The 26386-nt window shown below is 37.1% G+C and overlaps 1 protein-coding gene across 4 annotated transcripts in view; it reads left to right on the top strand.

Moving 5' to 3' along the window:
• nrg2a (neuregulin 2a) overlaps positions 1 to 26386 on the top strand; it is a 109421-nt gene that overhangs the window by 52273 nt on the left and 30762 nt on the right. For all 4 annotated transcript variants that reach the window (XM_087807865.1, XM_087807863.1, XM_087807864.1 and 1 more), the window contains exon 3: positions 1672 to 1790. In XM_087807865.1, coding sequence (XP_087663991.1) covers positions 1672 to 1790 — 119 coding nt within the window. The remainder of the gene's footprint in view (positions 1 to 1671; positions 1791 to 26386) is intronic.

Consider the following 26386-nt stretch of genomic DNA (forward strand, 5'->3'; position numbering starts at 1 on the left):
AATATCTCCCAAATTTTTTGTATTTATTTATGGCTGAATTTATGGCTCAGAGGGGGATAACTGAATTTGCTTACAGCTCAATGAGTTCAACAGATGAGTCTCCTATGATAGCAGCGTGAGGACGAGCTGAGGTTTTCAGTGTTTGGATTCCTGAAGCTGATGACAATAATCAGCTGTCAGTTCTGTTAGCAGTTTGTCTTAAGAGGAGAAATGATCTCACTTAATATCTGAGTCTCAATACAGGATCCAAATCCAATAACTAGGATTTAGAAAGATTTACTTTTGATTATATTTTGATTATCATCCTAACAAATAAATCACCAGTAGTGATTTTTATGTAAGTATGGCCGAATTTGAATTTGTAAGTATGGCCGAACCAAATGGTAATACAAGCATATAGTTGACGATTATGTTTAGGTTGATTGGAATATATTGATAGAATTTTTTACTTTATTATGTAACTCAGCCACATATTTGTGCAAGAATCTCACAATTAGCTCAGCAGTTACGTTCTTACCCCTCAAAAGAAACAAAATCCATTGATCTAACATAATATATTTCAGAATTTGACCTTTAAAATCTATTTACTAATGTTTTTTTAAGACGTATGTATTGCTAGCTCAATATCCTGCCAAATAACTAAAGAAAAATACAGCAAGAAATTGGAAAAAAAACAAGATCAATGTTTTTGAAGTGTAAAAGTTGAACGGCAATCCGGAAAAGGTATTTGTCAAAAATCCCTTTAATTTTAAACTAGGAATCTTCATCTACATTCAAACAAAATCCCCACAAAAAAAGTTCTTCGAAAAGAAGCCGGATGTTTGCTGATTTCGCTGTAGTTGCTAACCAATGTTAACGCTAATGCTTACCAACATATTTCACATTTAAAACCATGTCCACATTTTATACAATCTATTTTCTTGGTGAATATGGACTCCAATCTTTTGTTGCCTTTAGAGTTCCAAATCAAATTTTAAAGGATCCTTCATTTGTGAAGACATTTGAAACACACTTTGATGTTTGCCATGTAATTCTTCTGCCATTTCTGTTACTTTAACGTCCAGAAATACTGTTTTTAGTGTTTTTTAAAATAATTTTCCAACATCTTATGTCGTCCTCTTATTACTTCTAAGATGACTGTCTTTGTCTTAGGACGTTTTGAATAGTTTTTTTGAAAAAGTTAATTACTTAGAAATGTTAAGAAAATTATGATAAATCCATGTGTTTAAATAGTATTGTGGAGGTATATATTTCAAAAATAAATCAAAGCAAATATTTTAGAGGTTCAACGTTTTTAAATGTTTATAATTTCAGCGTTAACATTTAGGTTCAACTGTTTCAGTGCAATTTGGGATTTGTTGTAGGAACATCTATAGATGTGTATACTAAAGATAATTTAGGAGCAAGCTGTAGTTAAGAATAAAAAGGGTATCTAAAATTTTGAAAATATATTTAACCCTTGTGTTATCTCAGGGTCACGGTGACCCTGATTTGTGTTTGTGTTATCCCTTGTGTTTGTGTGCTTTCTTGCACTTCTAAAAGGCTCAGCCATCTTTGCGAGCGATATGTTGGCTCTTCGTGTCCCTCATGTTTCCACTTGTTGCGTTTCCATGTAACTTCCTCCCTGTTCTCGTTCCCCTGACTCAGCTGTGCAAGTGTTGTCTCCCACAGGAAAAACTCCAGAGTCCAGATCAGCAGAGCAAAACTGGAGGATTCTGGGAATTACACATGTGTGGTGGAGAACGAGCTGGGAAAGGACAACTCCACGAGCACTGTTAACGTCCAAAGCAGTAAGTACAAAACTCCTCGGCAGCGAGGGAAGTCTGACAAATACACAGGCCTTGTTACTGTTAGCGTCTGTTCTCCTGCCAATGGAACGGTCCAAAGTACCCACCGCAAACAGCCGTGCAGCGTCGGTAACATGCGTGAAGAACAACTGTCCGTTCATGTGGATCTTTCCCATTTATCAGAGCTGAAGGTGTGTGAGGGTTTGAAGGCGTACGATGCAAACACTCTCCCGAGAGAATCCGTGAAACTAGAGACATAAAAAGGCAATAAAGCACTGGAAAAGTTGTTGGTCCAGATTGAGAGTTGCTGGAAAGTCAATGGCTTCTACTTCTTTTTCCAAAAGCCAGCTTGAACAAAGTGAGGACTATTTTAGGAAGATTTAAGTGTAATCGCAGGTTGATATCAGGAGAAGCCATCAGAGTAAGTGGAGTCGTAAAAGAGAGGGACACTCTGAGCACTAATGGAATGCAATGAACAGACAAATCCATCTTTTCTCCTTTTTTTTTCAACTTGTGCCGAGAATTTTGTAGATAACTGGAGCACTCAAAATGTACTTGGGAAAATCTATCTTGGAAGCTTAATGCTGGTCTATCATCTGTTTTCTTTGTGAATGTGGACTTGGAGGTTCAATCTTTTTTTGCTTTTATAGTTCCAGATCAAATAAGATCTGGAAGTTAAGTTGGATCAAGGATCCTTCCTTCGTTTGTGGAGGCATTTGAAACACACTTTGGATTGTTTCGATCTTTCTGCCTATTCCTTGCATTAAAGTAATAGGAACTCACACCGATGTCTAGATTAACACCATCTTTTTAGTGCATGTTTAGTGCAAGATAAGTTTTTATTATCTTGTTCCAACATTTTAAATATTCCTTACGAAAATTCATATTTCTTCTGCATTTCTGTAAGCAAAATAACTCCAGATAAATGCATTTTATTACAATTTTCCCCAACAAATGTTTACACTTTTCGTCGACTTCCTTTTGAATCTGTGAATCTAATGAAGGATGTATTTCTTTACTTTGTGTGTTTGAGGTAATCCTGGAAAGATTCTTCCCCATTAAGCTCATTTGGATTTAAAATGTAAACAAAAATGTGTTTATAAACAGATAAAATGAATTAAGGAGAAAGAAACTTGGCCGGGTTTCCCAGATTTGATCGTTCCTAAATACGTAACAAAGCTCCTAAGTATGGTTCGGGTAAGACAGGGCTAAGATACTGGTGTTTCCCAGACGTGTTCATAACTGCCTTCTTAGGAGAACCTTTAAGATCAAGCCAAAGAACCTTCATAAGAAGCTCTTTGTCGGCTTTGGTAACGCCTTCATAAGGTGGACCCTCTCTGGAACTCTTTCCCTGTGAAATGCCACAGAATTGTTGATGTTTTCTATGCCTAGTTGTTTTCGAAATCTCACGTTTAACAGGCTTTATTTGGTTTATTTTTGTTCTAAAATTCCTACAACATTGAATGCATCATACGCTTATGAAGATCGCGTATGAAGTCTCATATGTACAGTTTATATGTTGATTTATTGTATCATGTAAATGTTGTTTTACAGATTAATCAGGTTTGCAAAGATGATTTAATGGTACGGTTTTAGTAGTACTATAAAACTTGTATATAGAAAAAATAATTGTGTAATTTAAAAAACACTAAAAACCTATTTTTCTTCATTGATAATTGTTTTATTATTTGAAAAAGTGGAGGAAATACATTTCCCTGATCTTAATCCCTGAGCAATTAGTAACTAAGTAAGTAAGTAAGGCTATTAAGAGTGGCTCAATCTTAGTGAGAAGATCTTCTTAAGCTAAGAGTGACTCTGAATCTCCAAAGAAGATCGTAGCACTTATCTCCGGCGATGGACAGACTTAGAGAAAAGTTCAATGATGTTCACGGATGATATGGTGATCTATAGTGAAGCTGGAGAAAAAAGGAATTTAAGTCAGTACATACAGAGGCAAGAGGAGGTATATGGAAGGTCAATCATCCAGAGAAGTGGGAGGTGAAGAGGAGAGTGCTGACAGGGTGGAATGAGTGGAGATGAGGGGGTGATCTGTGACAGAGGACTAGCAGGACAGTAGTGGGACCTGCCATGAAATATTGGTTTACAGGAAGTGGGGTTAAAAGTGGCAGAGACTTCAAAGGAAATAGTCGAGTAAAAGGGAGAAATGCGAACCAAATATGCTTGAGTAAAATTGTGGAAGAACATCAGAGAATCAATGGAGGTTTTCCCCTCCAAAAATAAAGCTCCAGAGCTGCTGGTAACTAGAAGTCTTTGTTGAGTCGTGAGTGTGTAGAGTTGGAAAAAAGTGTAACTGATGAAGGAGTTGAGATAGCAGCTGCTTCCATGTGGTGGGGCGATGAGTTTGTGTTTGTTCCGCGAGTGTGTGCGGGTAGCTTGTTGTCTAAGTGGACGAATATGATGTCTTTAAAGAGCAGATACCATTCATCTTGCTTCGTTTTTTTTTTCTTTGCAAGCAGGAACTTGATACTATCTGTTGTTTGACTGTTGAAGGACTTGCTGGGAGTTTGTCTGGCACGCATGAATCGGAATCTGCCTGATGCGTTCGAGGAACTGTGACTTCCTTCCTACACACGGAGTTCAGCAGAGCGCTCTGTCAGAAGACTCGCGGAATAATGTCTCGGGACGTTGACGCTGCGCAGACGACAGAGCCGTGATAAACAGCAGACGGCCGAGGTTAATGATGACGTCTTCATATTTTAGGTATTACAAGGAGACATGTGCCCGACCCCAGGAAGGGAATATCTGCACAGACATAGAGACAAAATATGTTACTTTATATGAATAAATCTACATTCTGGAACTCACACCAGTATTCAAAAGTACTTTTTTCTGAAATCTAAAAACTTAAAAGACAAAAATAATATTATATTAGTAGTAAGTATTATATATATTTGGCTCATTCAACTCCAAATATAACTTGTTTAAGATCTTTGTCCTTTTTTTTTTTATTTGTCCTTTTTTTATTGGTGACGTTTTAAATTTTCTGCAAATAAAATCCTCATATATTAAATAAAACGGAATTTGTATTAAATTAAATATTAGACCAACTTATTTTATGGCCTAAAAACATTTTTTTAATTTTACATAAAATATATAAAAATGTGGGTTTTTTTGGAACTTTTTATGAAATACTTTTTAAAATTGAATAATATACAATCAGATTAATGCCAAAGCTTATTTAAGAATGCCATTTTATTTATTCATTTTTTCTTGTTTTTGTTTGTTCTTTCTCTTTGCTTGACGGCCCCTTATAGTAATATAGTAATAGATAAATAGATAGATGGATAGAAAGATAGATCGATGGAAGTTATTAAAGAAAAAAAGTTGAAAAAAATCGTAGTAAACGTAGAAATGAGCCCAAAAATAGTAAAATACAGACACTCATATCAGTAGAAAACTAAGTATTACAGAGAAAAAGCTGTCAGAACACGAAACATTGTCTTGATCGACATAAAAGTTTTTCACTGATTGATGTTGAAGGGCCTGATTTAAAGTGACTTACTACTGTTTGAACAACTGGGGCACCAAAACCAGGTCTTAACTATATGTCATATTCGTGGTTGCTGCTTTTTGACAGCAGGTTTGTTCCTGTCGAACATCCCACGCTGCTTTGAGAGAAAAAAAAAAAAGGAGAAGAAAAAAAGGGAGGTGTCTTGAGTTAAGCCATCACTCACTGTCCTTGTTTTGTCATCCAGGTACAGTGGTCACTCCCCTTCTGTCTGTGCGTCTTCGAACATCTTCTGCAGGAGATAAGAGGCTGCAGCTTATCATGAGTATTGTCGGATCAGTCTCGCCACAAAAGAAAGGGCCCTTTGTGTTTTCTCTGCCGCCCCGACACGCACACAGAAAAGATGGCCTCCTTCGTGATGACATTCGATTTCACGGTCAACTTGTGGCCGTTTTTTTTTTCAAGTCGTGATCTTTTCTTCTTCTGCAATATTCAAAGGGTCAGCGCGGATCGCTCGCGTTAATGAAATATGTATTCGATGAATGTAAATCCGAGAGACGCTCAGGGTTGAAGTGCAATTACATAAAGTAGGTTGATCCGTGTTAGACGGCGTGTAAAGGTCACGGGGATCCCTGGTGGGGGATTAAGGGCATGTGGCAGGGAACCCACGACGCTTGATATTATGATCTGAGGAACGTCGTCGAGAGTTCAGTCGTCTTTGAGAGACTCAGAGTACAAGAAATCGCTTTTACTGAATTTCCTTGAACTGGAACAGGTTTCGATCAGGAATTCAAATTCGATTTCAAAGCTGTTCTGGTGCATCATGGGACTTTTACTTCCTTTATTTCAAATTAAGAAAATATGGGATGTAAAGTGATGTAACTAACCTTTGATAAGTTCAAGAGAAATGAGAATTGATTGCACTTATTTGTTCGGCTCCATTAAGTTTGTTTTATTTGATGTTTTCGGTGAAATAACAACAACTCCACTTGGCTCGACCAATCAGCTGCACCTGTGATGATGTCATGAGTATCGATAACCCTTAATGAACTCTTTTTTTAGAATCTCAAGAAAGCAAAAAGATAAATCGTTGTGAACGGGTCGTTTGGTGATGAATACGTCCTTTAATCAGTAACAAGCATGTGGAGGGGATGGGCAAAAACAAGCGATACGATACGTATCGCGATACAGGGACAACGGTTTGTAGTATTGTCGATTACTTGACTCGGTTGTTGCAAAATTTACAGACCACACGACTAGTAAAAAAAAGTGTTTTAAAATCAAAAATATGTCCAAAGATCATCTTTATTATCTGCGGGAGTTGACTGTATCCTCTCGTCCTCAGTCATCGCCCGGGATCTCGTGGTGCGGAGGAACGTAAAAGATGTGATTATTATTTTAAACACACTGTATTGAAATATAACCATAAGAGAACTATGGTTAAAAATAAAAAATATAATTAAAAAAAAACAAACAAAAAATGTGTTGTTTAAGGCATTGCATTGTTTTTATGGGCGTTCTTCCTACAAATCTTTAAACAAGCTAATAAATTGGCTATAAACCGACCAAACTTAATTATCCTTCTGGAATATTCCGTCACAAAAACACAGTACGGAGGGTTCTACCATAAACTATGTCATGAATACATAAATATAACACATCTCAAGACGTTTTTATTTGTTCAGGCTTTTCCTTGATCTTCTGGAACTCCTGTTGTGTTATCAGTTTTATCTTGACATTTAAAGAATATACTTTATTGAATATTGTTTTGATTGTTTAAGCGCTTTGTGACCCTGGTCTGGAAAAGCGCTATACAAATAAAAATGACTTACTTACTTTGGACAAGTGCCTTGAAACTCAATCACACAACCGGCCAAAATCTTAAAAAATTAAAAATCTTTATTCCTCATTTAACCTTCAACACTGTCTTCTTCATCGGTTGCAATAATAATGTGAATATGAATCAATTTTGAATTGAACCAATTATACGACACATAAAATTGCTTTGGTGGGCCAGGTTTGGCCCCCGGGCCTTGAGTTTTAATATATTTGAGAGTGACGTCGCACAATTTAATCAATAAATATCTTGGTTTTTTTTGTTGTTGTGAATGAGTCTTTTGTGTTAGTGAAGGGAAACGTGATGCATCGGAGGACGAGGTCGACTACCTGTCGGCGCCTCTGGTCGCCCCTGAGTCTTCAAACAATGGCATCACTGTACGTCCCGCGATGACTCGATGCCTGTGCGATTTTATTTGTGCACATTTGTTTGCTTCAATAAAAACAGCCCCATTGTGTTACAACAGCGTGCATAGTTCCGCCATGCTTCAGGGGAGAAGGCAAGATGGGGCGAATGTGAAGTGGGTGAGGGTGGGGTGGGGGGGGGGTGCAGAAAAGGTAAGGGAAATATTGCAAAATTGCAACAGTGTTTTTGTTAAGATCCTAAATACGTGGATGAAGAGATACAACTGTGGGTTTTGAATCAGATGTTTATTTCGGTCACGTGATGTAGTGATTGTGTTAAAACGCTGCGGTAAAGTGTCGCTGCAGTGTGTTGCCGTGGCAGCATGTAAGCTGCAGTGTTATCTGTGTGTGAAGGGGGGGGGGGGGGGGTGCAGATGTAGATGGTCGAGACCGAGCGAAGACGAAAGCGTGGATAAAGGGAGAGCAAATACAAAATGATGGAATGCATGACAGAAAGCAGACAGAGACGTTTTACAGAAGAGGGGTCCGGGGGGGCGGGTGGAGTGGGTACTGAGGGGCGAGGTGCTGCAACACCGTCTTATTCATCCTTACTTGGTAACAAAAAAAAAGAAAATACTAAAAATGACTCCCACCATGTTGGGGCTGTTTTCCGCCTGCTGGTGGGAGGCTTCAGGAGAGCATCACTCAGCTCCACCACATGGCGACTTCAGGCCACCACAACGCAGCGCTGCGTGGCTCCTCTGCAGTCCCTGCAAAACGTCTTCAATTATTTATTTTTCTGCGTGAGCTTTAATGACCTGTTTACCTCACACTGTCGCATGAAACAACTGTTGGGTTCAAGCGTTTTCAGGGGAAAATAGTCTAAAAAAGGCATGATATTCTTTGATAAACAAATAGGCCCCTAATTAGCCTCAATTGGCCTTAAAAAGATCTGGAGCTTATTTTCCATGCGTTTGTGTCTTCTCGTCTGGACTATTGTAACAGTTTATTTTCATGTCTTAACAAGAAGGATCTGTCTCGCCTGCAGTTAATACAAAACTCTGCAGCGAGAATTCTGACCCGCTCTAGTAGAAGAACTCACATTTCTCCGATCCTTAAAACTCTTCACCTGCTGCCAGTTTCTTTCAGGATCAACTTTAAAATTCTGGTTCTTACTTTCAGATCTATTCATGGTCAGGCTCCTCCTTACATCACTGATCTGATCCAGACTTACACCCCAGCTCGGGCTCTTAGGTCTGTGGATCAGAATCTACTGATGGTTCCTGAACACGGTTCAGGACCAGAGGAGAGAAATCCTTCCATGCTGTTGCTCCTAAGCTTTGGAATGATCTTCCTCTCTCTTTGCGCTTGATGATCTACTGACTCCTTCAACAAAAATCTCAAGAAACTTTTATTAGTCCAGGTTTTTCCTTGATTCTCTGAGACTCCTATGTTTGTCTCGGTGTTATCTTGTCCTTTTAAGCATTTATTTTATTGAGTATTGTTTTGATTGTTTAAGCGCTTTGTGACCCTGGTGTAGAAAAGCGCTCTACAAATATTGTGTATTCAAAAAAACCGTCTTCAATTTAACTTGCCTTAAGTTTTAAAAAACCCTGTACATGAAGACACTAAAATATATTCCAAGTTGAATATGTAGTTTCCTTATTTTAGTTGAAGAGCTCCCAGAAATCTGCAGCTTTAATTGTCATAAATAGAAGGCGCTATAATGTGTTTTCTCTCTCAACTGAAAGAATAATAGATTGTATATTTATGTAGGAGTATTACATTTCTTAACGGTTTATAAATAAGTAACTTTACCAAAATAATACAACGAAAAAAAGATAAATATCGACCAAACAGAAACATTGTCAAGTGTATTTTAAACTTAAACTCCAAAATGCCAACTATAACCATGAATTCAGCTTTTTAAAAATTGTTATTCTGATGCAGCAACGACTGCGACCAGTACCACGTGTAGGGAAAGTACTTCTGCCGTTCCCCTTCCTAATGTTACAATAATTACAGATAAAATCCAAATGGAATGTCCACTGACCTCTTGAGCAAAAAAAACCCCAAAAAAACCCCAAAAAACATTTCTCCTGAAATCCCAGCCGCAGATAACACACCTGGACACGTTCCAGTCCACCTCGGGATTTACAGCCTGGATATCGGCATGTCGCTCCACTGGTCTGTCTCGGCTCACTTTAATGTTTGATTTAGAGCAAAAGACTCGGAGCCTTTTACCACTTAATGAGGCCAATTAATAGTCTGGTTTTGGACTTCAGGTGGAGTTTTTCTACAAGTCTTGCACGCTCAGCAAACCTGCTGGAAATAAATCTGTTCAGCCTCGCTTCGTAGTGTTCAACACGGAGGGTCGGAGATACCGAATTGAGTTTTTATTCTTGTATTTTTTCTTTCCTAAAATGAAGTTTGACTTAAAGTTCTTAACGAATATCCATGTATTTAGTCACTAATACACAGAGATCAGTACAGTGTTGGTTTGTGCTGCAGCTTCACAACAAGAAGGTCATAGGTTTGATTCTCTTGGAGTTCTTTGTAAAGGATTGTTTGTCCTCCTTGTGCATAAATGGTTCCTACCAGCACTCCGCTTTCCTCCCACTGGCCATAAACATACTGATGCTAATTGATAACTCTAAACTGAGTAGTATACAGAATGTCTAAATAAAGAAACGAAAATACATTTCTTCCTGATACAATTAAAGGACCAAAAATGGGTGCAGAGAAAAATAAATATATATAAAACATATTCAAATGTTATATGGTCTATTATCTGATGAAGAGAAAGACAAAAGATAAGGGAACTTCTTTTACACTTTTAATACTTAAAGTCAAAATATAAAACTTCCAGTCATTCAAATGAAAACCCTGGTTAATTTTGAGTTTTTTTTTTTTTATTTACATCTCAAAGACAAAACAAAATCATCAAAATAAATAGAATTAAGGGTCATAAATAAAAACAAGATCTTTTTTTTTATATGGCTCCCATTTAATCTCAAAAGCAGGGGTAAAAAATTAAATCACAAAATGAGCAAAACAACTTTTAGTGGTAGAGGCCGAACAAATATTTTATCAGCTTGACAGTCAAGTATTATGAATTATGTGTCTGATTGTGTTGTTTTTTTGTGGTTGTAGGTTCTTTATATATATATATATATATATATATATATATATATATATATATCTTATCTTATATATATATATATATATATATCTTATCTTATCTTATATGATATCTGTTTTTTTCTCGTCGACCAAACCAACATTTTCTTTCTCGTCGGTTTTACTCTTATTGGAAGTTTCTGTACAATCTGTTCCTTATCTTGGCATCTTTGTAGGACAATAAATCAACCTGAATATTAACCTACTTTGATTTTGAGCCAATGTCCCAGCGGGCCACATAAAATCACTTGGCGGGCCAGATTTGGCCCCCGGGCCTGAAAACTTAACAAAAAAAAATTAGCATCTGAAGACTTCAAAGGCTATGGGTTCAAATCCTGCCGCCGTTCTGACCTTACTCTGTGTCAATAAATAAAAGAAATACGTGTTTTTAAAAGAGATTTCCGGAGAAAACGTGGACTCGCAGCGAAGAACGATGTGGAACGCCATCGTTGTTACTCGCCACAGAGTCACAAGCCCATTAACCGTGATCGATAATACTTATAACAGCTGGTCATTACTGCAGCCCAGCTGGATACCATCAATATTTGTGCAGCAAGACAAACGCAACACTCCTGTGACCAAGGGGAAAAAAAGAAAAAACGAAGCAGGGAAAACACTGAGCTATCCCCTCGTGGATTTTAAAACATGTGTGGCATCACGCCAGACGTTGGACGATATTATTTAATAGTGGCTCTGGAGGATATTGGATGTCTCTTATTCAACCAGGAGGTGAAGACACACTTGCTCGCCAGTGTCATGAGAGATTTTTCTATATGTGGCCTCGTCCTCCTCCTCGCTTAGACTCAACAGGGGTGACGTAGGATTGTGTCATCACATCGTAGACACATCTCCGTGAGCTCCAGGGATTCTATTCCAGACAATTAACTAATCTCTTCCCACTTCTTACGGTAACTTTAGAACACTTTCTTTTTCTTGGGAATAGGAAACGCTCTAGACTGAGTTACAGGATGTTCATAATAAATTGGGTTGTTTTTTTTCATTTTATTTTTCTATTGGAAGGTGTGACATGATATGTCGAGAAATAATCATATATATTTCAAAAATGTAATTAACTGTAAAAGCGAGAAAGCAGGTCCAACTCTTATTTTGAAAAAAAAAAAAAGTTTTTTAAATATAGAAATAAAAAATAAAATATATAGAGTGACATTATACACAAAAATGAACTCACAAACTCAATATAATATACAATTTAAAATGTAATTATTGTCAAGAGAGAAAGCTTGTCTAACTTCCAGACACAGGAAATATAATTAGTAATCAACAAAAAACGAATAATAATAATAATAAATAATTCCCTGAAAAAAAATTATATATATATATATATATATATATCAACATTATACAATATTAGTCTGGGTCAAGAGATTAAAAAAAAACTAAAACGTTCTTCATTTTCCAAAAAACAATTCAATGTTTGCTTCATTTTGTCTAATTTCTAAAAAAGGACGTTTCTTTGAACTGGAGCGAGAACCAGAAATCAAGAATATTTGAGGTTTTGATTAAACGTAACGTTTAAAAGTCGATGAAACTGTGACACTGGAGCTCTGAGGCTCTGGGATGCTTTGGCCAGTGTTGCCACAGTTACAATGAAATAGTAATCTGATTACTGATTACTGATTACTTACTTAAAAAAGTAACTAACATCCAACAACACTTTCTTTTGCCACAAAACAACAACTTGTTTCATTAACACTCACTTTATTGGTGCATCACAAATGAATGTAACGTTGAACCTTAAAAGATATTTTCAAAAAGTAACATGTTTTCATATTAAAAATCTCATTTTAAAAGTGTTTTTTGGCATCACAACACAAATATTCTTTAAATAAAACAAATAGACGGACTATAACTTCAAATACCTTTTTGAAAAATGTTATAAAGACAGTCTTTCTTTACTTCTTTCGACATAACTTCCACACTATAAATAAAAAAACAATTGTTTTGTGGCAACAGAAAGTCTTTCAAGCTAACGTAGTTACTTTCAAAATCAAGTAATCAGTAAAGTAATTTTTAAATGAGTAATCAGATTACTATTTTATTGTAACCATGGCAACACGTACGTGACGTTACTCCCGACGATGCAAGACAACAACAATTATAGAGTCAAAAATTAGTAATTTAGAATGAATTAGAATAAGTAACTTTAAAAGATGGGATTACGAGTTACTGGTATCTGGTATCGGTTATGCAAATGGTCAATGGTTTCAGGTTGGGGTTAATTTGCTGAGTCAGCGAATGGTCCATCTTTATCAATCTTTATCATCCAACATCCAAAGATCTCTATCTGGCTTGTCCCAGACTTTGCATCCAACTTTCTCATCCGACGACTGTTTCATCTAATGAGCTGTTTTTTTGTTGTTGTTTTTTTTTTTAACCAAAACTCAAGTCAATCGTGGCGCTTTAAACCCATTTGTGGTCCATGTGGTCTGACCTCCGGCCCGTAATCACTCTAGCATGGTAGGACCTGCTGGCCTTCTGCAGCGCGGTGTAGTATATCACGGGCCATGTTTTCTATAAGGCCAGCGTGAGCGCTCGTCCGACGTTTGCTGGACTCCACGTGGCTCCAGATTAAGGCCTCCCATTATCCTGCGGGGCTGCCGTGTTGTGATAAGCGCTGGCGAGGCAGCCATGTGTCTACAGGCTGCAGGTCACATCCTCGGGGGGTACTCGGCGCAGCTCCACTGAGGGAGTGTGTGAGCGTCCAGGAATGTGTTGATGGAAATCACAGCTGAACATATGATTGCTCCAACTTCAGCAGTCATGCTGGGGCCCACCACCAACAATTTCACGCATGCACACACACACACATAAGCCCACACACACGCACATGCGCCACAACACACATCCCGACACATACCTTTACATGATGTTTTTTTTTGTTTTCCTTTACATGAAGCCAAACGCACACCCACCCCTGTCGGACGTCCATCCAAGTCCACCAACAAAATGAATGACCCGATAACTATTAGCGACGTATCGCGGTCGTTATGATTCGGTCGGTCCAAGTTCTTTGGAGCCTTTACGCTCCATCCGTCATTATTCAATCACATCATCGTCAGAAAGTGAGTTTTAAGTCGGAGTAATTGCTGAAGAAATGGCACGAAGGCCGCGATTCAACTCCAATTTTTTTTGGACGTCCAGTTTTTTCACCCCGTCTGCACTTTCTCCTTCACTTCTCCGATGCATAGTATGTTGACCTGCTTTTGCTTCTTTGGTATAACTTGAAATGCACACGAAAATTGAGTTTTAGGTGCGATAAAAATGTACATTTTGACACTTAAGGTCAAATAAATCTGAATTAATAAATGTAATGTAACAGTACTGGGTACTTTGTCTTTAATCTGGTACAAATCTTAGTTACTTGTGTGTGATGTACGATATGTCATTCTAAATTTATCTCAAAGAAACATCTTTCCCTTAAGAAAAAATTGTAAAATTGTAAAATATACATTAAATAATAACTCCTTTAAGCAATTTTCACTTATATTAGGGATTTTAATTCAGATTTTCCAACAATTTTTCCAACAAGTGATGTTGATAATTGTGTCTGTAGATAATTATGATCATAAAAATGTGTTTATGCAATTAACTAAACATGTAAAGATAGAAGTACTTTGTTAAATTCAAAGGGTTTGGGATGAAATTGAAATTCACCGTGTATTTACAAAATACTTTTGGACTAGACATTTTTAAAGACATTCTGCAAGAAACATGGCAAATATTTTCACACCTTAAGCGTAAAAAAAAAAAGAAAAAATATATTTACATTATTTATATTCAGAAATATTCTAGCTAATAGCTGTAGCTAGCATAGTTGGCCTCAAGCTAATTTTGCAAGTACATATTTTCATTAAAAAGTTGGAAAAAACAACCAATTGTTAACTAATTTCTAACGGTGCCGGAACTGGTTGAGACCTTGGCTCCTTCAGGGGTTTGAAGTATTTCTGTGATGCGACTTAAAGAGTCAGTGTCTTTGTAAAAGCCAAAGCTTGTCAGTGATAGGATTGTGGGTGGACATAAATCATGTTTGTTAGGTAAGAAATTATACTTTTGTTTGAAAAATGAAACAATAATTGACACATTATGGTTAAAAATAATAATTATAATTAATATGTGGGGTGCTAATTATACCTGGGGCTTTTTTAACCTGGTAAAATTGTAAGTTTTCTTAATCAAATTGAATGAAAAAGTATAGATTGTTGCTTACAATGACACTGAATTAGATACTGTACAATTCACAATCCTTCAATCAGCGATTTTTGTTCTTTTTAAATACATTTTTAATTCAAGATATCTCATTAAAAGGACCTGAGACAGAGAGCAGTCGTTCTATTGAATGACCCAATGTTGTTACGAACGTTCCAGGATAAAGATTAGATAATTGTGTGGTTTGAATCATCAGTTTGTGTTTATGTTTATCGGGGGGAAATCAACTCTAAAAGACATTAAAGAACTCCTCCAAGTGTTTTTGTTTCCAGGCAGTCCCACATAAATCAGAGTGTGTAGTGAGTAAAACAAAAAAAAAAAGCTTACTCACTATGTCAGCAATTTGGAAGTGCCTTATTTGGGGTCGTCCGGTTTCTCCACTGTTTACGGCGCTGATCCGAGCGGGTTAGCGGCGTCGCCGCTCCGAGCAGAACCGAGCTTCACATCTGCTAAGCGTTGTGTATTTACAGGCCACTGGAGATCCGCTTGTCAGGTTCTATGGATCAAACCACCGGGCCATTAGTCAAACCACGTCTGGATTATTCTCAGCCCCCCCCCGGGGGGGTCACGGGCATTCCTCCGAGGTGGCCGTGTGATTGCAGGGCTTTGGGTTTCAGGTCCCGTCAGGTGATGCCGTTTGACCCCGAGAATGGGATGCGGGGCCTGGAAATGTAGGTTAAAAAGCCGCTGTTGTGTCATGTTCAAAACAAACCTCGACATCGCACATGGCAATTATCGGATTTTCGGCTTCAACAGACGATTGTGGTCTGAACCGAAGCATGACTGTAGCATCCAGCTGTGACCCGCTAACATTGCTAACTTCATCATTGTCAGGGATTGAATTGGTTGAGCCAACATGAGCTAGAATGCTAACCTACCATCATGTAGACTATATTAATATCTTCAGAGTATCGTGGGATTACAGTGTTGCCTTTCTTTAGTTTGTTTTTGTTAAGTATCAAGTATACAAGTATTACTATCTGAATTTTACTCCAATAAACTTTATAAATAAATACACCCAAATTTGTCAAAGATATAGCTGCTTTTTTAAGCCTAATATTATCTGTTATCTATTATTTATTTCTTTTTAAAGGAACTTTTTTAACTTTTTTGGGGGGATAAATTATCCATTTTGGTTGTATTTTCTTAAATTTTTTCCACTATGTCAAGACTTTTTCCTTCGCCTCTTTTCCTCTTTTAATCGTTATTGATCTCATAGGAATCTCTTTATCGTTTGTTTTTTCAACAGTCGTCATTAGAATATTACCTAATTCACCTCAATGAACAGTTTTTTTTCCTTTTAAATACATTAATTTTGATTTTACGTAAGCTATTGCAGTTTTTTTTTAACTCAATATAAGTAGTTTGTTTTAATATGAGGATATTCGTCTCATTTCTTAGAAACAACTGTCTCTTAAACTTGTTTCACCACGTCTGCACCTTGCTCTTTAGTTCCTTTAAACTCTTTGAACTCTTATTGGGTACTTTTCCACAGTTTGTTTTCTCAATAGTTAGAACGTAGCTATGGAATCATAGTCACTATATTTGACAGAGAGAACGAATAACATTTCTTTAAATTTAAAAATTTAGAAAGTAAAATTGCTACTCCAGGTTCTAACAAAATAATTCTGAGCCGTCTGTTCAATGACGTTCCTTCTCAGTGCGTGTAATTTTGAAAGGATTAATTATTCAATTATTCCCGGTGATTTTCCGTAGAACATTCGCCCCCGTGATTGTTGTGCTCATTCCTGGGGCAGCAGAGAAAACAATCCCGTCGCTCCCAACTTTGTGTCAAGGTGATTACAAGACGTCACGCTTGAGCGAAGTTGTTGGACCTGCACTTCTTTTCCTCATCGCCGCAGGCATCAAAACAAAATCTTGTATTGAATTGATGTTCAGGGCATTCGTCTGAACAGGAAGTGTTGCCCAGTTAAGCTCTTTTTGGCTGGTTCTACCATCCTTCACAATTCATTTTGACTTTTCGATTTTTTAAACTAGTTTATAAACAGTTTTAGCTAAGCTACGCTAGTTAGCATAACACACTGGATAGACTTAGCGTAGCTATTTGGGGTGTGTATTGGCAAGAATCTGGTGATATGATACGTATCACGATATAGGGACAGCGATACGATGTATTGTTATATATTGTGATAAAGTGGGAACTAGGGATGTGTATTGGCAAGAATCTCGTATCGTATCACGATATAGGGACAGTGATACAATGTATTGCGATATATTGTAATCTAGGAGTGTGTATTGGCAAGAATCTGATACGTATTACGATACAGGGATGAGGATAGAATATATTACAATATATTGTGATACTGTAGGATCACATCATATTTGTAGTATTGTCTGAGTACTTGACCCTGGCATTGCGGAACTTACAGACCACATGACTCTTGAAGAAGTCTTAGCTGCTTTCATTTGTTTTGAAACCATAATATTTGCAATCATCTGCTTTCAAATCTGCTGGAGTCCACTGTATCCTCTCGTCCTCAGTCATTGCGGGGATCTTTAGCGGAGTTCGTTGTTCCTTTAGCTGTGGGGAATGTAATAACTAATGCCATCTAGTGGCCGGTAGTGTAACTGCCGGAAAACAATGAACAAATGCGTGAACATTAGCATGTTTATTATAAATAAAAAAACAACAACAAAAAAAATATTTTTAAACACATTTAATAGAACTGTAAACCAGTAAAGACCTATGGGGAATTTTTTTTTTATTTGAATCGATACAGTGCTGTCGAATATCAATATCATGAAAATTAATATCGATACAAAATAGAGAAATTGAATATCGATACAGTATCGTGAAAATAAAAATCGCAATATATCGCAGTATCTATATTTTCCTACCCCTGCTAGTAGCTATTAGTCACACAGTTTACACCATGTTTGTTACGCAGCAGTAGCTGTGGGCTTAGTTAGCTTCTTCCTGTTAGCCTAGCAACATAAAACCAAGGCTATAAGAGTATTAGCATGAATATTGGTTCTTTATCCAACAGCTTGTGTCTCTCTGATGTCACCATACCTCCGCCTACGCCGCCGTAGAATCGTCAACGACAGACGCTGTTTTTGAAGTTTTACCCTCAATAACATCTCTGTGTCATTTAAACACACAGCATTTGTTTTTGTTTATTGTGAGTGTTTTCCATTCAGAGCGCAGCATCTGGTCTAGTGGAGCTTTAGATGGAAGAGTTTATGTCAGCGGCGTAAACACACTTGACTGTGCAGCGTCACCGCGGCGCGTCATCCCTTGAAACACACGGCCGGAAACGTCAGCGCCTTTAACACAACAACGATGTGATACATGAAGGAAAATTCCCGATTATAACTCAATATATGAGTAAAAATGGTAAAAAACTGAAAGTTACAAACTATACAACCGTTCTGTTTTATTGTAAATCTCTTTTCCACTCTTTGCCACTTATTTTATTCTTGTTTCTTTCATTACCAATTTATTTATTAATTTATTATTGGTTTATTTTTATTGCAACTTGCCCAATTAAGAATGAAATCTGGCTGAAATGTGACCCCCCAAAATATCTATTATCTCTTGCTTCATGTTTTAAGTCCCATATTAGCTGACACGTCATGAGGAAATTAGTTTTTCTTAACTTTAAAAACAATTTAAAAGCGCTCGTTTCTACACTTGTTTCTACGCTTTTACTACGCTTTTTTTTTTACGCTCCTTTCCTTCGCATTCTCTTACACATGTTCCACCATGTCTGCACTTTCCTCTTTACCCCCTTTCATCTCTCTTCATTTTTATAAAAATCCTTTCATCGTTTTCAATAGTTACAACCTGAGATTTGTGTGACCTTTATTTACAAAATGTAGAGAAAAAAAAAAGCTCATTAGATTGTGTAGCTAATATGAATTTTCATTGATTGATTGCCACATATTATTATTATAATCATTGAATGAAATCAATATGAATAAAAATACTTGGTATGCCTTCTTAGAACATTATCTTTTAATCTTTTTTTTAATTATTTTAGTTTTTCCATCATATTAAGGCTTTGTTTTCCACTGTATACGAATGTTTTATCCATAAATATGTATGTATTGAGAAACGGCTGATTCGTTACGACACTTGATGATGGAAAAACAATTTCTTCATGGTCTCGATCATTTCAAATCCTACTTGATTCATAATTATTGTTCACTTCGGCGTAAGTTAGTTGCAAAACCATGTTAAAAAGGAAGCGCGTCTGACTGTGGATCCGCAGTAATCTGGCTGTTATGAGGGACAGTTAAGCCCTGAGTGTGAACAAGCGAGGATATTGCCATGTGTGTGTGGAAGGAAGCAGCTGTTACACTTGAAACGCTGAGTGATGTGAGCAGGAGGTGACATGAGGTTTGGCTGTGTGTTTGTTAACTCTTCCCCGGCCACATCTTATCTGTGTCTTAATTTAATGGAAGCATAAATGAGTCCCATTCATGCCCCCCCCGCCCCCCTCCCCAACAGCTGTCCTGGTGGTCTTTCCTGTTTTGTTGACCCTAATTTCGGGGTGAAGTCTTCTAATAAGAGGCCTAAGTGAGTCACCATTTGTTATTTTTAGACGGGGTTTTCCTCGTCAACAGATAAAATGTAAATGAAAGCATTTCCCGACTTTATGAAGACAACACTAATGGTTGAAATATATACATTTAACCTGGACATGTGTGTTTTAGTACCACAGCCACTACTGCAGGTACTACTGCAACGATTACAACTAATAAAATAATCGTAATATTCGTTATAAACCTGAGTGGATATTGTTGCATCATCACATCATCAGTCAATCGCAGCTTCAAATCTTTGTGTCACGACAACACAAACAACAACAATAACCAGAACAACAACAAGTGGGAAAAAACTTAAACTCAAAAAAGTATTAACTCAAAAACGCATTTGTTGCAGTACGTTTATGTTCACTAATGAAAGTAGATAAACAATGTTCACTACTACTACTATCACCTATCCTACGATTACAACTGAAACTACTACAACTACTACCATGACAGGAACTACTACGATTACGACTACTACTATGATTGTAACTACGAAGCCTGTGACTACTACTGCGACAATAACTACTATGACTACAACTACGAATGCAACTGCTACGACTACTACTATGACTGTTACTGCTAGGACTATGACTACTGCTACTACTGCTACTGCTACTACTACGACTATTACTATGATTGCAACTACTACGACTACTACCATGACAGGAACTACTACGATTACGACTACTACTATGATTGTAACTACGAAGCCTGTGACTACTACTGCAATTTAACTACTATGACTACAACTACGACTGCAGCTGCTACGACTACTACTATGACTGTAACTGCTAGGACTATGACTACTTCTACTTCTGCAACTACTACGACTGCAACTACTACGACTACAAGTACTACTACGACTGCAACTGCTACGACTACTACTACTATGATTGCAACTACTTGGACTATGTGAACTACTAAGACTATAACTACTACGACTGCTACTACCACTGAAACTATGATTAGAACTACTACTACTACGACTGCAACTACTATGACTAAAACTACTACTACTACGACTGCAACTACTACGACTACGGCTAAGACTGGAACTACTGTGACTACGACTTCAACTACTACTACAACTGGAACTTCATTTACTAAGACTTCTATTACTACGACTGGAACTACTGTGACTACCACTCAACTACCACTACAACTACAACTATGACTTCATCTATGACGACTATGACTACAAATACAACTACTACAAATTAAAATTAAGTAAATAAGCAATGTTTACTAGTATGAAAAAACTATTCAAAATGATCATTTTACTACTTACTTACTATACTATAGGCATTATTTTCATAGAAAGTTGCTTAAAATCCAAATATTCAGCGTCTAACAGTTTTTTTTTTCTAAAGCTGGAGCAAATACGGATACTTCTACTACAACTACCAATAATAATAATTGTTATATAAATAGTAGGAAAAACACCAGTTTATTTTTTAAAAGAAACAACATGTTGGATTTTCCATGAAATACACAACATCTTATACTTCATATTCCCTTTTATTTCTTCACATGTTATCTGTCAAAGTAGGAGGAGGCCACGGGTGAAACCTGGATCCACGTCATCTCACTCATAATCGGTGTCGAAACACTCGCGCACATCAAACGAAACCGTGCTGCTTTATCATCTTGCAGTTTTCACAGTAGAGCCCAAGCTAGTGTGTCTTTGCAGTCTTTCGGCGTCATCTTTGGAGCACAAAAGCAACATATACTTACCATTCCATTGCTTAAAGCTCAGGAGTCGTGTACTATAGTTTGCCCGCCACAGCTGTCTCTCATCCTAAACCTCCCATTACTCCATCACGCAGCTTCCTTCGGGTTTTTCGCTGGTGTTGCAACGGCATACACCAGCCCGTTGGGGTGAGTAAGTTCTTTCCGGCTCCAGCCGTGGATATGAATATCCAAGCAGCCGCTGTGTAGGTGTGAACTGTGGATAGAATAGTTGTCACTTTAATCGCACACACTCACAGTGTATACAGAGGCCCCGCTCTCCTAATAAAACAGTTGCCTGTTTTCGTCCTGGAGTGTAGGTGGTGTGTGTACACGAGTGTAGGAGTGCTTCGCTGCACACATGTAAGCAGAGCGTGTGTTTTCTAGGCTTTCAAGGAAGAGTTGTAGACGGGAAAAACCTTGGGTCTCAGCAGCTGGCCACTAGCAGAGAGCGTGAGACCCAAATAAGGAGCTGTGGTACTGTATATGTCTTCTGTTTCTGGTACATGGTTGCGAAGGCTACCCGTCCTCCGAAATGAGGGCCAGCTGTTGAAGATGACGAACGATGAAGGCGCGAGTGCCTCACAATTTGTCCTTTTATAGTGATGACACTCCTTAGTGTCGGTTGTCTGGAGATAGCGAATGGCTCGAAATCGGACGCAGTCGTTGAGTTTCATCATCGTATAAGATGGCTTTTATTATTTAAAAAAATCACTTCCTGATTATCAACCAATGATAAATCACTTCATCATAATAGAATGAACAAAGTAGTCAAGACAGTTGCAGCGGGATACCAGGTAGTGATGGCGCCGGAAGGTTCCAAATTGGTGTTTAACCATTTTGTCTATCAATTTTACTCCATTGATCATGAGCAACACTTTACTTAAATCTTTGTGGGCGAGCTATAAGCTAAGTTTTAATAAGTTTTAACTGCTCATCATTTTATTTGACACATTTTTTCGAAAATAAGTGAATAATAAAACATTGTGGACAAGAAGTTTTGATAAGAAAGTACAGATATCGTTTACCTTCATCTTTAATAATGTAATTTTTAAACTTAAACTTTGTAAAATCGATTTTACAAATTGTATTTAAATTTGGAAAAACTATCTTTCGTATCAGTCGCACATCCAAATCAATTGACCAGCAACTTTTCTGACTTGTTGTATATCGACCGAATTTCATCACCAATTTATTTTTGTTTAGTCTAACAGTTTTCACTTTTTGTGTTGTGTTTTGACAAAAACTTGATTTACTTTCAATTTTACTTTCATGTTTAGACAAGAATAAAAGATTGGTGATGGATTAGTGGAGTATTAATAAGAGCAGATTGATACAGTTATAAGTCAACTTTCTCTTTATTAATGTCATTTTCTGTAACTCAAACTTTCTTTTTAATAGGACTAAATTGTATTTTTTAGCGGAAAATTTTACTGGATGGATTTAAATGGAGAAAAATAACTTTACTAAGAGTTAATTCAAATTGATTGACCAGTAACTTTTCTATGTTGTTGATTTTGTTTGCACTGTGTCAGCCAGATGTGGCTCATGGTATCTTATAACTATATTATAATATTACTAAACATGCTTTTCAAATCATTTTAACAACTGAAACTGACATTTTAAGAACCCAAAGTTAAAATTGTAATCCATAATCCTGACTATATTAAAGTTGTCCTTAAATAATTGACATAACCTTACCTCCTGATCATTTATTTATTTTAAACAAAATGGTTTCTAATGTCAGAGCTTTGAGTAAAACAGACATGAAGTTTAGTGTAAAAGATACTGTTTAGAAAAATAATATTTCGTTTTTTAAAATAGTATATTTTGGAAAGTTTCAAAGTTAAACTTTATAAATGTTTATCCAAATGAAAGCAACAAAAACATTGATTTATAATTACGATAAAGTATTTATGTAAGACTGTGTGTTTATAAACAAAAGTGATCAGAACCAGGACTACAGACTCGGGGAGGTCAACGTGAAGGTCTCTCTAAAAAGACCCGGAGCCGGGACCTTCCCCCGTCTGGGACCAAGCCAATAAACGCACCACATGTCGCTGCCAACTGCACAGACTCCGGGCGCTTGCCAACGTCCGAAAAAACCAGCATCCGCTCCAGCACCCGCCCGTACCCTGGCCCGGGTCTAAGTGCTCCTCACATCCCAGCAGTGTTCGGAGCAGCTGTTGTGCAATCGCTCTCCGGGCTGCTCTTTGATTTCAGCGCCGGGATGAGGTTGAGCGGGCAAGACCAGGCATATCAGCTATGCGAGTGAAAAATGGTAATAAGAGTGGAGAGTATAAAAGAAGACGCACTCGCCGTGATGGTGGCGGTCCTGCTGAGGAGTGGGTGGTAGATTAATAATCCTGACAGGCTCTATTTTGTTTCGCCTCTAAACAGCCATGCTTCATACTTCATGTGTTTGAACTGCGGAGACTTTCCCTTTGGAAAATTAAAGCTTTAAGTGCTTCCTTTCGTGCATCCTACCTACAGTCAACATCACTTTAATTCCTCTTTGACGTACTTACCGCTCGCCCGTTTTTTGATCCGGGCAGAAAATGCTTGGAGACATGAATGTTGGATGTTGGATTGATTGGGCGTGTCGATATATCACAGGGATGTTGGTGCGTGCTTGTTTTCTGTTGGCTTTGGCAAGATGGAAAAGTTTCCATCTTAAGATCCCTGTCAACAGACTATCTTTGCAGCTTTTTTCAGCTGGAATTGTCCACGTATTTCTTTTTGTGTTTTTTTGTTTTAATTGTTTGGATGGATTTGAATGAGTCTCGTCTTGTACCCGCAGAGAATAAAGAGTTTATCTAAAAAAGTAATTCATAATCCGATTAAACAAAATGACCAAGACAAATCCTTCAAATATTTATTTTGCTGTTCCAAGAACAAAGACCAGGACCTTTTTAATAAAAAATCTGATTGTAATGTTTCAGTGGAACACTCCTTAAGAAATAAGCAACGTTTCTATACCTGGATAATAAGATAATCCTTCCTTTTATCATCAATATACTTTAAAATTTGTATCAATTTTTACCTCAATAAATTAACCATACTCACGTCAAGAAAGATCTCTTGTGAAACTTAATAATGTCTATTAAATGTAAATAAATAAAATGCTGATTAAAAAAACAAGATCAATGATTACTTTTATAAAATGTCATTCAAAATGTGTATGAATTATAAACACAAAACAATCAACAAAGTAGCATAGATGGGTTTTACTCGTTTAGAAAACATGTTTGAACGTATCAACAAACATGTTGAAACGTATTTGAAACAAGTTAAATCGTATTAACAAACAAGTTCGAACAAGTTTCTTAAGAATCAATCTTATGTGAAATACCGTAACTATAATTTTATACTTGACATACTGTATGCATTGAATTAAGGAATGCAGCCGTAACATATATCAACAGTAGCAGTAGTAGTAGTAGTAGTAGTAGTGGTTGTAGAAGTAGTAGTAGTTGTAGTATTGGTAGTAGTAGTAGTAGTGTTTGTAGAAGTAGTACTATTAGTGTTTGTAGAAGTAGTAGTAGTAGTGGTTGTATAAGTAGTAGTAGTTGTAGAATATTAGTAGTAGCAGTAGTAGTAGTGGTTGTAGAAGTAGTAGTAGTAGTAGTAGTAGAAGTGGTTGTAGAAGTAGTATTAGTAGTAGCAGTGGTTGTAGAAGTAGTGGCAGTAGTAGTAGTGGTGTTAAAAAAGAGTTGTGGTAGTGGTTGTAGAAGTAGCAGTAATAGCAGTAGTAGTAGTTGCTGTTGTATTATTAGTAGTAGTAGCGGTTGTAGAAGTTGTAATAGTTGTGGTAAAAGTAGTTGTTGTAGTTGTAGTAGTAGTAGCAGCAGTGGTAGCAGTGGTAGTAATTATTCAACTTTATATGTATGTATACATTTAAGCTATTATTCTATTAGCTCCTTCCGATCCTAAACCCCCGGAGACGTATAATGAAAAACACACCCGACAAAACCACAAGTTAAGAGGAGGAGATTTAATCCTGGCTCTTTGGTGGTTTTTCAAGGCTTATTGAGGACAAACTTCTTGGTTTGCCGCTACAAAGCAACTGTCAACACCTGGAGTATGAAGCACATATTTCAGCCACGATACATGACGACCCCCCTAAAAGCCGAGGCCCGTACGTTTGCGTGTCAGAAGTTCATACACTCACTACGAGATTATTCTTTATGTCTTTGAGGATGAAGTCGAAAAACCCAAAGAACATTATTTATGACTATTATTAACTTTTGACGTCGTGTACAATGAGGTTAAGGTGAGTTTTTGTTACCCCATGTTTTTTTCATTTTGGCATCACTGAGCCATTTTTTCTGACATCCATGACAGCAACGATCTCGGGTGCTTTACAGTCGGAGGTTGAGCAGAGGGAAGACGAGCAGACAGACAGATAAAAAGGCAGTAAAGATGGAGAAAGAGTGATTTTTATGAGCATAAAAAAAAAAGAGGTTAGCGGCTGATTCTCCCCAACAAGATGATTGTTCTTGACGTTCCGAGGAGCGCAGAAGATGAAAAGACGGCGAGATGAAGGAACACAGCTTGAATCCATGCGTCGTAGAAAGTCGAGCAAACATTTATAAGCCTTAGGAGAGAAGACCGTTCAAGAGATGGTTGCGTCGTATAGTACGAACGAGTCAAGTTGAATGAAAGAGTTTAGCAGAGACCTTCAGGGTCGGTTCACTGGGGGTGATAGAAAATATTTATACAAAGATATATCGCAATATTCTTTGGCAATATTGTATCTATATTCAACAGTTATTCAACTTTTTTTTTTGTTATTTTACTTACAATAACATGCAAATATTCTACTATGAAACCCAGTGAGATCCTGGCGATAACTGAGGATGAGAGGATACAGTTGACTCTAGCACCATTTAAAGCTGATGTTTGGACATATTTGGACTTCATCAAGAGTCATGTGGTCTGTAAATTACTGTAGCGATATTTAGCAGCGCTGTATAGATTTTAACATGTTTAATGGCCTTCAAATAATTTAAAAATCATAAATCTTTTATAGTTTATATTTTAAAAAATTGTGTACAAAATAAAACATTTATTTTTTTTCATTTAAATTAGGATTAACATGCAAATACTCGCAGCCTTTGTTCCCTTTTCTGTTGCAAAAAAAGTCCAACGACTGGATAAAACTAAGACTAGAAAAACTATAACATCCCGCAAGATCCCTGGCGATGACTGAGGATGAGAGGATACAATCGACTTCAGCATCTTTTAAAGCTGT

Source organism: Callionymus lyra, chromosome 14 (genome assembly GCF_982586985.1).
Source record: "Callionymus lyra chromosome 14, fCalLyr1.hap1.1, whole genome shotgun sequence".
Classification (NCBI taxonomy): domain Eukaryota; kingdom Metazoa; phylum Chordata; class Actinopteri; order Syngnathiformes; family Callionymidae; genus Callionymus; species Callionymus lyra.